Source organism: Larus michahellis, chromosome 1 (genome assembly GCF_964199755.1).
Source record: "Larus michahellis chromosome 1, bLarMic1.1, whole genome shotgun sequence".
Lineage (NCBI taxonomy): Eukaryota > Metazoa > Chordata > Aves > Charadriiformes > Laridae > Larus > Larus michahellis.
In genome coordinates, this window is record NC_133896.1 from 185,744,118 (window position 1) to 185,758,807 (window position 14,690).

At 35.6% G+C, this 14,690-nt stretch overlaps 1 protein-coding gene across 1 annotated transcript in view; it reads right to left on the reverse strand.

Moving 5' to 3' along the window:
* Positions 1 to 1,728: 1,728 nt before the first annotated feature.
* PCDH17 (protocadherin 17) overlaps positions 1,729 to 14,690 on the reverse strand; it is an 88,712-nt gene continuing 75,750 nt past the window's right edge. The window contains exon 4 of the mRNA XM_074564587.1: positions 1,729 to 3,256. Within this exon, the coding sequence (XP_074420688.1) occupies positions 2,574 to 3,256 (683 nt within the window). The 3' untranslated portion in view covers positions 1,729 to 2,573. The remainder of the gene's footprint in view (positions 3,257 to 14,690) is intronic.

Genomic DNA, 14,690 nt, shown 5'->3' on the forward strand with positions numbered 1-14,690 from the left:
TATGTCTTCAGAAACATACATGAATTGTACAATTGGTTACTCAGTGTTAAAATCATTTATAAAATACACAAATCTCCATCACTTGACTGCATTTACATACTGGCTTAGATTTTGCTGAATAATGGATTTCACTGGCAGAGCTAAAGACTTGGTGCACAGACACTGGAGTGATGGGCACCACAGAAATACGTATAAAAGACTGATCAAACAATAAGAAATCCTCTCCACTATGGAATTTCAAGCTATCAAGCTATCAAGCGAAACCAATCTCGGGTCTCCTGGCCAAAAAAAAATAAAATATAAAATTATATAACACAGACAACACCACATTTTAGATACATAACTTGTCCAAAACATGGAGAGTAGCTTGATAAAACATGTACAAGATCCCTTTTTTTACATGGAATTGTAGGCTTTTTTAACAGGAGGAGCTAAAAGCAAACTGTCAGAATGGTTGTCTCCCAAACACAATTCACTGTGGAACTGACTAGCTAAAATCACCATTTAACAGCAATCCCAACATCAAAACAGGATGTCTGGTCAACTTTCTTGAACTGATGAAAACTATGGCTTTGTGGGATTTGAAATTGCCAACCTCTCTTATATATGTCTGTAAAGTACAGATTAATTTTAATAAACCCAATACAACATTTTTAAACAACGTGCCATAGTGGTATTTCCAACAGAGGATCTGAAGTATATAAGGGACAAATCCTGAGCTAAATATTTAATTCTTTTGCTTCTTGTTCTGTGCAAGTTCATTTTGAATGTGGGTTGGTTTTTAACTTTCATCTGAAGGCAATTTTGAATTTTTCAAATGCAATAAAAGCACCCTTAAAAAATAATAAAAAAGTAGAAACTATATCCCAAGTTATTCCTAAATACTTTTCAGAACAAATGAAAACCAAACTAAAAACACCTTCCAAAATAAGCAGAACTATATAGAATTTCAGTAAGTAATTGCACATTCTAAAGAATCAGATAAAATACTGCCCATGCCATATCGGCACTGACATGTTTTTCAGCTCTATGAACTTAATAGGAAAACTTTGCAAATGGTGGCATCTCTTAAGGAGTCAATCAAATATTCTACATTAAACAGGGTGACTGCATGTGTTTGAAAAAAAAAAACAAAACAACCAAGGAGGTTCCAGATGTTGTTTCGAGTGTAATTTTTGTTATTAAAACATGGGTTAGCAATAGAAGCTTCTACAAGGACTTGCACATAACCATGACTGATGGATGTATTTGTAGGCTGTTCAGTTAGCTCCATCAGCTCACTCAAACACATTTTGAACAGATTATGTACTGCAGTACTTCGTAGACCATACATTAAACAAGAGACTTTGCTCTGAGGCGCTGCTTCCCACAATCCATGGGGAAAGGAAGCAGGAAAAAACAAAACTCATAGAGTTCGACAGCTACTGAGGCAACACTTGCCATTTACAATATAAGCCCAAATATTTTTGCAACACAACTATATATTAATTTAATAAAATACACAATATAGCTCTTATACACTCAACAATTTGGCTCATATGCACTGAATCTGCAATAAATCAATAAAAATATGTCATTTGATGTAAACACACTGAATCTTCTTACATTTGCACATTTAAATGATCATGTGATTTTTGTGGATGTCTAAGACATTTTCACTTTCCTGAGCTATTTTAGTGTCCAAAAATGAATAAAAAAGTGTTAATAATGTTAATTTCTTTTGTGTATTACCCTTAAAGGTAACTATTTTTTTTTAAACTTTATTTTACTTCAGTTTTTTTAAAACTTAATGCTAACTATTTATAGTTTGTTGGACACTAAAACGCTAAATAGATATTAAAATCTTTTTTTTTTTTTTATCAAGTGAATTAGCTTATGTGTGTGCAGGACAAGATGGACTATATCATTTTACATTTAACCTTAATATGATATGAAGTGTTTTACTAATGATCAAGATATGTTTTGTTGAATAATGACTTGGAATGTGTTTTTTTGTTTTCTTTTTCTTTTTTTTTTTTTTTCCATATTTGTGGCAGATAACTTTGTACATAAATGTTTACCACAAATGAACGTTAATGTTTGGTGTCACTTGGACTACTACAAGAACTCTTTTTAGGACTTTCAGTAGAAGGCTGTGGTGACTGCTGGAAATCCACCACAGATCAGAATTATTCAACCCTGTTTTTCTTGGGGTTTATACGTAAACAGTAAAGTCAGCATCAGCTATTGAGGACAGTCTTAAAGTATCAGACGTATTTCCATTCCACCTTTCTCACACCTTTCTATCAGATTGTCAAAATGGCACCGTCTTTCCTTCTTTCGTTTTGTTCTTAGTGTACTTGACTCTGTCCTAATGAAAGCTTGGTCAAAATGAAACCAGTGTTATCTGTCAAAAAGAAAGAGCAGTGAAAAGAACATACTTGTGGGCACTTCAGATGTTCACTAAAAGCCTTAAAGCAGCATTGGTCTTCCTTCATTCCTGTGAATCTGTTACAACCAGGGGATTTATTTATTTATTTACTTTTAATCAGCAGAAGAGGAACATAACTGCCAGCCTGTCCTTATTTTCCCCCTCACTTTCTGACGGCCACAGGGTCACTTCCCCGACAGTCCTGCAAGAGCTTGTCTATTTCTCTCACAACTTCCTCGGCATCCACCGACTCCCTACCTAGATCCCGGGCTGAACGGTCTAACTGCTCCAGAACAGAGTCCATCTCACTCGAGTCTCGACTCACTCGGGAATGCACATCTGCAAAGGCCCTAGCCATCTGATCTGATGCAATGAAGGGAGCGTCTTTTGACTGTTTACTAGGCGATAGATACTGACTGTCAGTTGACAAGTACTGGCTGCTTGGTTCAGCCAAGGCTCCTGATTTCACTTCACAACCATCCAGTGGTCCTTTTGTTGAGGTGCAAGGCTCAATGCATGTCTTGGTTGGGCTGCTCGATGCTGAGGAAACCTCCTGAAGCAGAGGACTCAGGGCACGTTTGGCTTTTAAGTAAGGTTTAACATTGGCAATGAGAATAGTGTGCTCTCTCTTGTCTTTCCCAAATGTACAAAAAGTCTTTTTCCCAGTGGGATTCACAGTTTCATATGTCTCAGTCTCAACATTAGCTTCAACTGTGGGTACAAAGAGATTTGTGCGATAATCTGCATTCTCAGCCTGACTGGCTGCAGGGAACTGTGGCATCCAACACCTGTCAGAATGACCAAGCACTCTGCATTCATCTGTGCAGTTAACACATTCTTCTTGCTCTGTAAAACAAAGGAGAAAGAGAAAAAAACTCTAATTATAAGTGGATTTCTTTAAACTAATGGATAGGCTATGATCAACACGTGACGGGCTTACTTGACATCTGGTTTCTTAATTATGGAGAAAAAGAAGAAGCTATAATTAAAATATTTCAGAAGGCTTGGATAAACCTGTTAGTTGAGACAATAGATTTATTTAACTCTGTTCTCTGCATATTAAAGCATTCACACAGCCCAATGGAAGTATAAAGGGGTCATTAGAGAATCATTCTCAGTGGAATTGAGCTTCATCTGTAAACTAATCTGCTGTAGAAATCTGTTAGGCTTTGTTCTGTAAAACTCATCCTAGAAAAGAGAGAACGGTACTTAAGGAACTCAAAAGGCATTATCAGGATTAATTTTTCAAATCAAATAACTGAGCAATGACTGTCTTTCTGGAAATACAAACACTCATAAAAATCAGCAAGCTGGCTTTTCATTTTTGTCACCTCCATTTTGTTTATAATTGTTATGTTGTGTGACAGTCACAAAATAAAAAGGTTTTCTTCAAAAGCGTACTTTTCCTGCTGAGAACAGAGAACTAGAATTTTCTATCAGTATGCATTAAATATAAGCTTGTCAAAAAGTGCATATTGCAATTTTATTAGACATGAGCATGGATCGTGTAATCAGTTTTCCCCTTTTTTATTTTGGTGCAAGTAAGTGAAAATGGATTTGCTCAATACATACAATTTGGAAGAATGACAAACCGTGACATGCTGTTTGAACTGATAATGTTTTCAGATAGGATTTCTATATTCTTATTTCTTTCAAAGAATATAGTTAAATATGCCTTTTCATTCACTAGATTTTTAGAACATAAATTTTGATACTTTTGATTCTACAAGTCAAACACATAAAGAAAACTTTCTACTTTGAAAACCTTAGTTTGTCTGTCATTTTACACTAATAGAATATGTTTGGGCCACCATTTACCATTTTATAATTGCACACTCTAATCCAACATCAGGGGTAAGGAAAATTCCAAAAATACCCCTGAAATCTGCTTTTTAGAAAAACACAACTCTGATCCAAGTCGCTTTATTTTCCTTCTTCTCAGAACTCTCTAGCCAATACTGATAGAATAAATCCTTTTATCATCTCTAGGTTTCAACCAGCTATACACTGGTCTTTAACTATTAAGCATTTTCTTCCACAAAATGGGCAGATGGGTTAAAATATTTATTTTTGGGGGGAAACTTAGTATTTACAAAGTGCCTGGAATTCCAGTTAGACAAAAAACTATGTGTATACTTTTAAAGGGGAAACACACACATGGAGACATGCGTAACACATCTTCAGAAAAGCAGAACAAACTTGTTGACCAAAAGATATAGACAATTTAAGTGATCATCATTTTTTGAAATTAGAAAATAAATTCTTAGTAATCTAATAATATGACACCAGATTCGTGGACAGTTGCACTGCAGAACCTGCCACAGAAGAAACACCAAAGGTGATCTATGAGAATCCAATAGTGTAAACAGCTTTGTTCACATTTCTAAAAAGAGATGAATAAATGCTACTTAAATTCAAGTAAAATTCTGTTATGTCAAAATGATCAGTTAAATCGGGGTGAGATAATTTACTCAGAAGTGATACTTTTTAACGATACAATTCTGTGACAAGTGTCATTCTGTATATGTGTTCTCTTCGTTGAAGAGTTTAAGATCTAAGACTGGGGTAAGCCCTAAAAAATATCAAAAGCAAGACAGAATGAGGTACAGGGAGAGGAGAACACAGAGTAATTCTTGAGGAAAAGAAGGTCTTTAAACATCAAATTCACAGAGGTGAATCAGCCTCACCTGTTAAGATCATGGAACAGATCTTCCTGGAAGATATATCAAAATATATGGAAGACAGGGAGGTGATTAGAGACAGGCTTCACCAAGGGCAGATTGTGTCTGACTAATCTAGTGTCCTTCTACAATGGAGTGACTGCAACAGCGGACAAGGGAAGAACTATGGATGTCATCTACCTAGATTTTTGTAAGGTCTTTGATACAGTCCCCCATGACATTCTTGCTGCTAAATTGGAGAGAAGTGGGTTTGATGGATGGACTGTTAGATGGATAAGGAATTGGCTGGATGGTCGCATGCACAGAGCTGCAGTCAATGGCTCAATGTCCAAGTGAAAACCAGGAATGAGTAGTGTCCCTCAAGGGTCCACACTGGGACCAACATTATTTAATATCTGCATCAATGACATAGACAGTGGGACTGAATGCTCCCTCAGCAAATTTGCAGATCATACCAAGTTGAGAGGTGCAGTTGACTTAGTAGAGGGAAGGGATGCCATCGAGAAGGGCCTTGGCAGGTTTGAAGATTGAACCCATGTGAACCTCATAAAGTACAACAGGGCCAAGTGCAAGGTCCTGTGCCTAAGTCAGGGAAATAACCAGTATCAATACAGACGGAGGGACGAATGGGTTGCGAGCAGCCCCATGGAGGAGGACTTGGGGATATTGGTGAATGAAAAATTGGACATAAGCCAGCAATGTGCACTCACAGCCCAGAAAGACAACTGTATCCTGGGCTGCATAAACTGAAAGAGGATAGATTTAGATTGTAAATCAGGAAGAAACTCTTTAATATGAGGGTGGTGAGACACTGGAACAGGTTTTCCATAGAAGTTGTGGATGACCCTTAATTGGAAGATTTCAAAGTCAGGTTGGACGGGGCTTTGAGCAACCTGATCTAGTGAAAGACCTTCCCATCCATAGCAGAGGGGCTGGACTAGATGATCTTTAAGGTCCCTTCAAGCCAAACCATTCTATGATTCTATGACCTCCAAGAAAAAGTAAGCTGCACACTGGTTTTAGTATACAATAAAAGTTAGAATTATTGTCATGAAAAGAAAGAGTAAAAGACAACTCGTATACTGGGACTGTAACATAGTGAGAAGAGTTTAACGAAGAGATTTAAGTTTATGGTGCTTGATTTTACTTCACTTGAACAAGATGGCATTGTTATACATAACCATAGAGACAACATATATGGTGACAATAGCTTAATGAAAAGGGAGACATACAAATAAAGGACATTGTTATACACCTCATGTTATACACTTCATTCCACCCATTAGTTCATCTCCACTAAAGTTCTCTGTATCTAGTTTTCCAGAGCTACTACAGCATCAAACAGCTGCTACTTAAAATGGCCAAGTGAAATTGCTACTCCTTCTCTCAAAAAAAGGAAGGCATAAAACTCCACGAACCAAACAAAATCAATATATTTTAAAAGGTACATGTTGCAAAACCATTGGAGAGGAAGGTTCTGAGCTTTATCATGGGTTGGACAGTAGTTAATACTAGCCAGGTTTGATTACATTTCATCACAGATATCCAACAGAAATACACAAACAAAAAAAATGCCCTGAGCCCAACACTTTTACTATTAATTCTAGAACTTTAGATCTTACAAATGCTTGCTATTAATTAATTTTAGTCTTCTTCTCTTCCTCCTAATCCTACAAAGTACATTTCCGTCAAGCTCAGCCTCAGCTTTAAAAGTGGACCTATATAGTAAGGAGAAATAGTAGGTGTTTTGTTTAGGACTTTCTCTAACCATATCTAAAATTATGTGGAATTCATGACAATGCTGAGTAAAAGTTTTCTGGCACTTTTAAAGGTTTCCCTAAACAATTAATCAGCTTTCCAACTAACTGCTTTATTTTGTAAACTTAACTATCCTTTGTATGAATTTTTGTAAATAACTGTGGTCCCTATTTAACAAAAGATGAAAATAGAAACATGGTGCATGTTAGCTACCATAAAATGCTTAGAACTGCACAATCAATTGACCAGCACTCCTTTCTGCTGCTTTCTTTCGTTTCAATTATTCCATCAAAGCAGGAGTCTTCTCTGCTCCTTTCTTTCTCACAGAAAAAAAAAAAAAAAAAGTAGCACTTCCTGTAAAACTTTCTAACTATATTTAATGTGTCAAGAGCTCGTAGTGTGCTGGGAGACCATCGGTAAACACAATTGGGAAGATTTCAGTGCATTACAAAATACTTCAATAAACCACAAAAAGACCATCCGTAGAAGGAAAACTACTACCTGCCTTTCAGGTACTAGTTCTGTGTCATATTATTTTAAAATGCATTAAATAAATTTTCTTACATTTATATACAATTCTCTGCTATCTACATTGACAACATATATATATGCGTATGAAATATACAACTGGGAAAATATGTCTTGGCACTGTCTCTTGTTCTAAAACTTGACTGAATCATACTTGTTTTTTAAAAAAATAATAAAATTGTTCCCTGAACTAAGATTGAAATGAGCAAACTTTATATGAAAGGTAGATCACAGAAGTTCTCAGCCACTGGAAATAAGTCAACAACACTAGGTATTCAGTACTATGCCATAAACTGTGTTTTGAGGTTTTCCAGACTCATTAGGCTAATGTTGTTATATGTTCTAAGTTATTAAATTAATAGCTGTTATGCGTGTCCTACATATACACTGGGTATGAGGATAACTCTTACACGGTATTTACATTATTCATTACTGCCAATAAAAATACAAAGTTTGCTGTAATCTCTAAGTAAAAGAGAGATATATGATATAGCATATATATATGTTATATATATTGTGTGCCATATCTTCCTTCCCCTTCTCATTTCCTGTATTTGCTGGAGCAGTTTTTATACTTGCATTCATACTCACAGTATTGACTAACTTCCCATTTCTGTTCCCTGGGTATCCTAGCAGTGACTGAATTAAATATGAAGCCCAAAAAGAAGAAGAAACAAATACTGAATGACCTTGAAGTGAAAACTACCTGCGTTGCATGAGCTTTGGTGCTGTAATGTTGAAAATCTGTGTCTTTTCACTTCTCTCTTTTATGTCACGTCATAGGAAATGGATTTTGAGTATTGATTATCATACATTATAAGCTGCTCGTCTCACCATTAGCCTGTAATTTTGACGGCTACAGCTAGCAGACAGTGAAGAAAATCGAACAGGCACTCTTGTACTTGCAGCAGAAACTATAAACACACAGTGAACTATCACCACCAAAGGCCAAATTAGTATATATGAGAAAATAGAACAAATTTAAAGATAAATATATAAATACATATATATATGTAAAATAGGTCATACACTGTGCTGTACAGCAAGATGTGCTGGTAGAGTGATATGCACCATCGGTCTTTATCTCTATACTTGTCTTCCTCCTGTTGAAAATAAACCCTTAACAGTGCAAGTGTGTACAATAAACAGAAGCAGCCTAGAGGTTTCCCTAACTCTCTGGAGTTTTAAGGGTAAACAGTCAGAAGTGCTTTATGCACTTAGGGGAGAACACACACGAAAATAGAACTGCTAAATTATCAGCCGTAGAAAGAAAAGGAAACAAGCTATCTGGAAACAACAGTCACCTAGATAGGAAATGTATACTGGATAGAAATTTAAGATGGTGTAGGATGAAAGTTATGTTGGCAACATATAAAATGCAATGCAAGGTATGTATTTTGGTGCGACATAAGACGTATCTTACGTATTTTATTCTGTATTGCCAGAGGAGCTATATTTAACATCTATCTTCTGTAGCAAGCTTAAAGCAAAAGATACTTTTATTATGCTATCTTTAATTTCCTATGCTTTCCTCATAAATATTGTGAACAGAATTAAATATGGTACTGATTTCACCCTAAATATATTGCACTATAAAGTTAATTAATTAATGCTTTAGATAGCTGGATCCTTTCAATGGCTAAAACTGAGATATCTTAGTTTGACTCACTAATTATATGAAATTTGCATAATGGTAACAAAGAAGAAACTCAAGAATTTATTTATTTTTTTTTTAACAGTGACTCAATGTAGCCAAACTGAGTTAATAAATACAGTATTTTTTTCTAATTTAATTGGACCCTAATTATTTAAATTACACATAAGGAGACAAAGCAGAAAAGCAAATGAAAAGTAAACAATCCATGTACATAAAACATCAGAATACAAACATTTTCAAGAAATATTTAATGTAGTATGTTTATACGATGAAGAACACTATTCTCTGTGTCAAAGTACTCCACGGGTAAAAAAGAAAATGTCTAGGTTTGTGTGTAGGGAAAATCAGACTTTAAATATATGTATATGCACATACACATATATGCTTTTATATGTATGTATATATGTATGTAAATATATGTATATACACATATATTTAAAATCTGATTTCCCCTATACACAAACCTGGACCATAGACCTAGACCTCGACCTAGACCTAGACCTACACCTATTAAATTATACTCCTCCCAAAACCTGTAAATGATGTTATCAAATTGTATTTGAAGTTAAACAAAGCAGACAGAGTTCGGATCATTATAATTTATAAGATATAACCTGGTACATGGTCATTCAAGCGCATTATTTTCTAAGAACCTTTTACTCACAAAATATAAAAAAATGTAGCTTTGTATTACCATATGTTCACCAATGAAGGCTAACTAAGGATATGGCTAGGTAAGTACATAAATGACGCTGAATATTTTAAAACGTCAATAGCTTTTGTATTTTTTTATTGTCCTAGGAAATGCTAGTCTATCTTTCAGATATCTTATTTACTCCTTTTTCCTCTTTCAACAGGTGACACCTAGATTTTACTATTGCATAAACATCTCTTCCTAGTTGACTTTTTTTCTTCTTTTCTATAAATTTGGAAGCTAAAAAATAATCATTAATTGTCAGGGATGGCTCCTTGCTGACCCAGTTGACCAGAATGGCTATCAACTAACAGCTCCAAATGAAAAATACACTGGAGGACCCATTCCAAAATGTATGTGTGTCTTCTTTTTGAAGCACACAGTTTCATTCTGCTGATACAATCTACCTTCACTCTGCAATGCTCTATTCTTCATTGCATTACAGAGTGAACAGTAATGCACATGGTTTCTGACCCTTGTTTCACATTACAAAGAAAAAGATCTGCCTTTGAATGCATGCATGGAGTTCACATTGACTTCTCTAGGAGATAGATTCATTTCACTCTTGATGTTGTGAATTTGTGTTCATTATTGAAAATATTTCCATTTAGAATTCACTCCATAATGAAACAAGGTGTAAAATCTTCTGTAGCTTATATTTCTATGGTCTAAGCACAAACACGTAACATAAAAAACCCAACTAGTACTTGCTTTAGACTAGTAAAATATGTTTTATGTCATTTAATACCTTGAATAGATATGAAAGATCTGTATTTTCTGTACATATGTGTAAACAGATGAACAATAAATGGCATCTAATGTCTAACAGAGAATATAAATAACTCTGCTTTTCAGAACTTCAGTATTTTCTGCAATATGACCGGAAAACCTCCCAGAATTACTGTCTTACTTTTTTACACGGTTTATGGTGAAATGGTTTTATGGTGAAATGGTGTCTTACTTTTTTATTTGAGACAGGCAATTGTCTTTACTATAAGAACTGAAAAGGCTATAAGTGGGTATTTATTACAGGAGAAAAATAATGGGCTGCTTTGACATGTCCTAAACACTGGGGCTATATGACACTTCTGACGAGAACAATCAGCTAAAGTACTACTACTGTGGTTGGATTCCTGTTTAATTACAATTGATTTTGACATAAATGATCAGAGGTAAACAAATACTTCTATACACATGCTTGCTGTTATTAAACAGAGCTGTCTCCGATCTGAGTATTTATATTGGCTTGTCTGTTTAAAGGCTCCTTTCAGTTAGGCAAAGCAATTATGTAGCTCAGATTGGCAAAATGACTGGTGGTAAAATGAGAATGGATTGCCACTTTTTTAAACCTCTTGGATCTCATGGTCTTTTCCTGATATTATAACTACAAGCTTCTGATGTCTATAATCCTTACATAGTTTCCCCATTTTTGTTGTTGGGTTTTTGTTTGTTTTTTTGTTTGTTTGTTTGTTTGTCTGCTTGTTTTCTGCACACAGGATAAAGAGAATGTATATTTTTCTATTGACGAGACACAAACCACTTTGAGAGCAATAAAAATTGTGTGCCTATGGATTTAATTCTAGCTCACATTTGTCCCAAACCATAAATATTGGGGGAATATTTTAGGATTATATGGAGCACTACAGAACATTTAACATTTTTCTTATGGAAGTATGCTTTAAATTCATACTTATGATTTAATGGCAATCACATATTTTTCTTTAAAGACAGCATAAGAACAAGAAAACATTTCTGTTACCTGAGAATTTTCCATCCTCACAGCGGGCTGGTCCACAGATCCCAACAATGGGTCTTTGGCCTCTGCCTTGCTGTTCTGGAGGCAAATCAGACCTGTGAGTCACAGACAGGGATAGGCTCTGCTTCCAAAATTCACAACAATATCAAAACTTCCACAGCAGAAAAACAATTTCAATCTGTGGCCCAGGCACAGCTCACGGCCCTTGAATTTTTTCACTATGCTTCTCAAAGGTACAAACACAGAAGTCTATAGTTCGCAGTGAACTGAAAATGTCTGACTAGTAAAAAGGGTGTCTCATTTCTTATTATCAGAAGAGAAAGAGGAAAGGCTGAGACCGCACACCCAGTTTTGGTTTCTAATGTTCACCCGTAAGTCAGGCTGGCACCTACTCGAATTTGCAGTAAAAAGTCCATATGACAGTCATGAAAATGTATTTTGGCCTCTTCCTCATCCCACCATAAAAAACTCTTCCCAGCCCAGGGCTGCAGGGAGGAAACATACATGGGCTAGTTATGCCAGCCCTGCACTTAGCTAAGAAGCTACAGGGAAACTTTAGTGATCTGACAGATTCATAGTTTTAAACAGCAAATCTTTGTTGTAGAGCCCAAAAGCTGTTTCCTGGAAAAGAAGAGAAACAAAACTGCAGTAATTAACAGAAGAGAACAGGCTTGTGGATCTGTTAGAAAGAACATTTTTAATATAACACATTTTCCTACTCTTGATCAAGACAGTTCCACAGATCTTACAGTGGGATTGTTCCAATGCTGGCACTAAAAATGCAGTAACTCGTAAATCTGAAACCTAACTGAATTTGTGTAATCATTTGCAGAATTTGCATGATATTCCCATTCCTTTTTACTAACTTTATTGAGAGCTAGTCACAATTATAAGAATAATTTCCATATCTAATATGTAATATTTATTTAATACTAACACTGTATATTGTACTGTGGCAATGTTTAGGAATCCAGTCATTAACCAGGCCCATTGTGAGGCATCCTATATGAATATTAATAGATTTTACAGTTAGAGACAAGAGGTAACAGGTGATTATGACTAACAAAAGCAATGAATGGGAAGGAAAGACACCATTAGTGAAAATATAATCATGTTGTTGACATTTCCTGAAAATACCAGTATAAAAGCTCCATAATTTAAGGAAGTTATCCCCATCTGTCACATCGTCAAGCCACCAATGATTAATATATATTACACCACTGAGCCTTCCTCACCAGTTGCCAATTATCTCAGTATACAAATCTTTAATTAAAAGGCACCAAGCTTTTTGCTTTGTAAGCTTGTCTCAAATTTGGGTATGACAACTTGTTCGCAGACGTTGACTGATGAGGGTGCCATTGAGGAGAGAGACATGAAAGGCTTCTGAAGAAATCTGTTTCTATGTCCTTTTGAAGGCTCTGTTTACATCCTGACTGTAGGTAGACTCTGCTGAATGGAAGTCTGTCAGGTTCTGTGTAGGAGCATGATTTCGTCCAAAACAGAATCAATGCAGTAAAGCTTTTCAAATGCTATCTGTTTTCCTGTACATAGTCTCACAAAAAATGACTAACGGCTATATGGATGCTAAACCATTCAAAATCTGGACACTTTGGTGAAAGAGAGTAGTTTCCTCCACATTCCAGCCAGCATGCCTGGATTTACATTCAAAATCTCCTTTACCAGACATAATGAGACCATGTCTGTTTTGTACTGATAGATGGAAAATCCCACTGGGTACCATTTTCTTCTTCAAAAGGTTGATGTCATATACAGGTCATATACTTTGGACTGCATGGGTGGTACAACATATCTGACCGAACAGGAGGAAGAATGCTATTCATGATGCTGCTCTCAGAAAAACACTGAAGTTGTCCAGGCATTTTAAGGAACTCTCATTTGGACATAAGGATACAGAAATACCTTCTTAGGAAAAAGAAAGTATTTAAGAGCTTCATATAGAGTCACCCCTATGCTACGATAAGTAACATATTCATTATTGTTTGATTAGATGGGGCCCTAGACTATTGTTTAGTAGGTTGCTGGTGTTGTGTTTTATTACTACCTTCAAAGAGATTTGCAGAAAGGGATTACCCTTATGCCAGTTTATGAAGCACCTGCATTCTCTTAGGAATTTGAGTTTCTTAGTGCTATCCTGCTTAGCTTTCCGCCTGGATAGTACGCCAATCAAATCATTCAGAAAGAATAATTAATGATGCCGCCTTCAAATCTGACTCTCTAAATATAACTTGTTTGGTAAAAAGAATTGTACACGTAATCAGATTCAATGCCATATTTTCAGGTCCTCCATGAACTGTAAATGAATTTCTGAAAGACACTTACTGAAGATGACTTCACATCTTCCTTTCCCCAGATCCTTCACCAAGAACCTTAATTTCCAGATCACTTTCTTATATTTCAAGGATCAAGGAGATTATAGATATTAGCACTAATACAGAGAATCTTTCCTGCTAGTTACTTTATGCAGCAGCTGAGCTGCTCAACTGAGAGTCATCTTTTCATTTGTCATCTTTGCATTTGTTATGGCTTCAACTTTTGTACTGATGTCAGAGTACTGTGATGCGACAAAACATATCTTTAAGAAAAATTGGTAATTTGGGAACTATTTCCAAAGATGTTGTCATTACGTGTTCATTGTTTTCATTAATGTCTTCACTTTTTAAGCCTGCTAACTGTTAGAAGCTATTTTTCTGGTCTCTAGCAACCCCTCACGTGGGCCTTCATCATGTTCTTATAAAAAATGAATTTTAGTCCTGGAGATAGAATTATATTTACAAACATCACCACCAAGTAAGAGGCAGTTAGGGTAATTTCTCTTCATTGTGCCTTCAGCTTACTTAACTGAACACCCTACAAAGGATATCCAGCAGTGAGGCATTACGTAAGTTAAACACTGTTCTGGCAAAGCAAGTAAAAGATGCAACTGCTACCTTTAAAGCTGCTGAAGGATTCAGAATATGTCAGTCTGTGTCTATCTATTGGCTTTCTTTAAAAAAGTCTTTACTCTGTAAAGGTGATGAAGATAGTACACCCCTAGAAAGGGGGCAGACAAGCTCTAAAATGCAGTAAAGCCTTCTCTAGACCATATTCAACTAGATCATGTTCAACTTTCTTGAGGTATTTAGAGACATTTTCATTTACTGGAACTTATCACTATAATATTTACTTGATTCAGAGTTTCATGTATG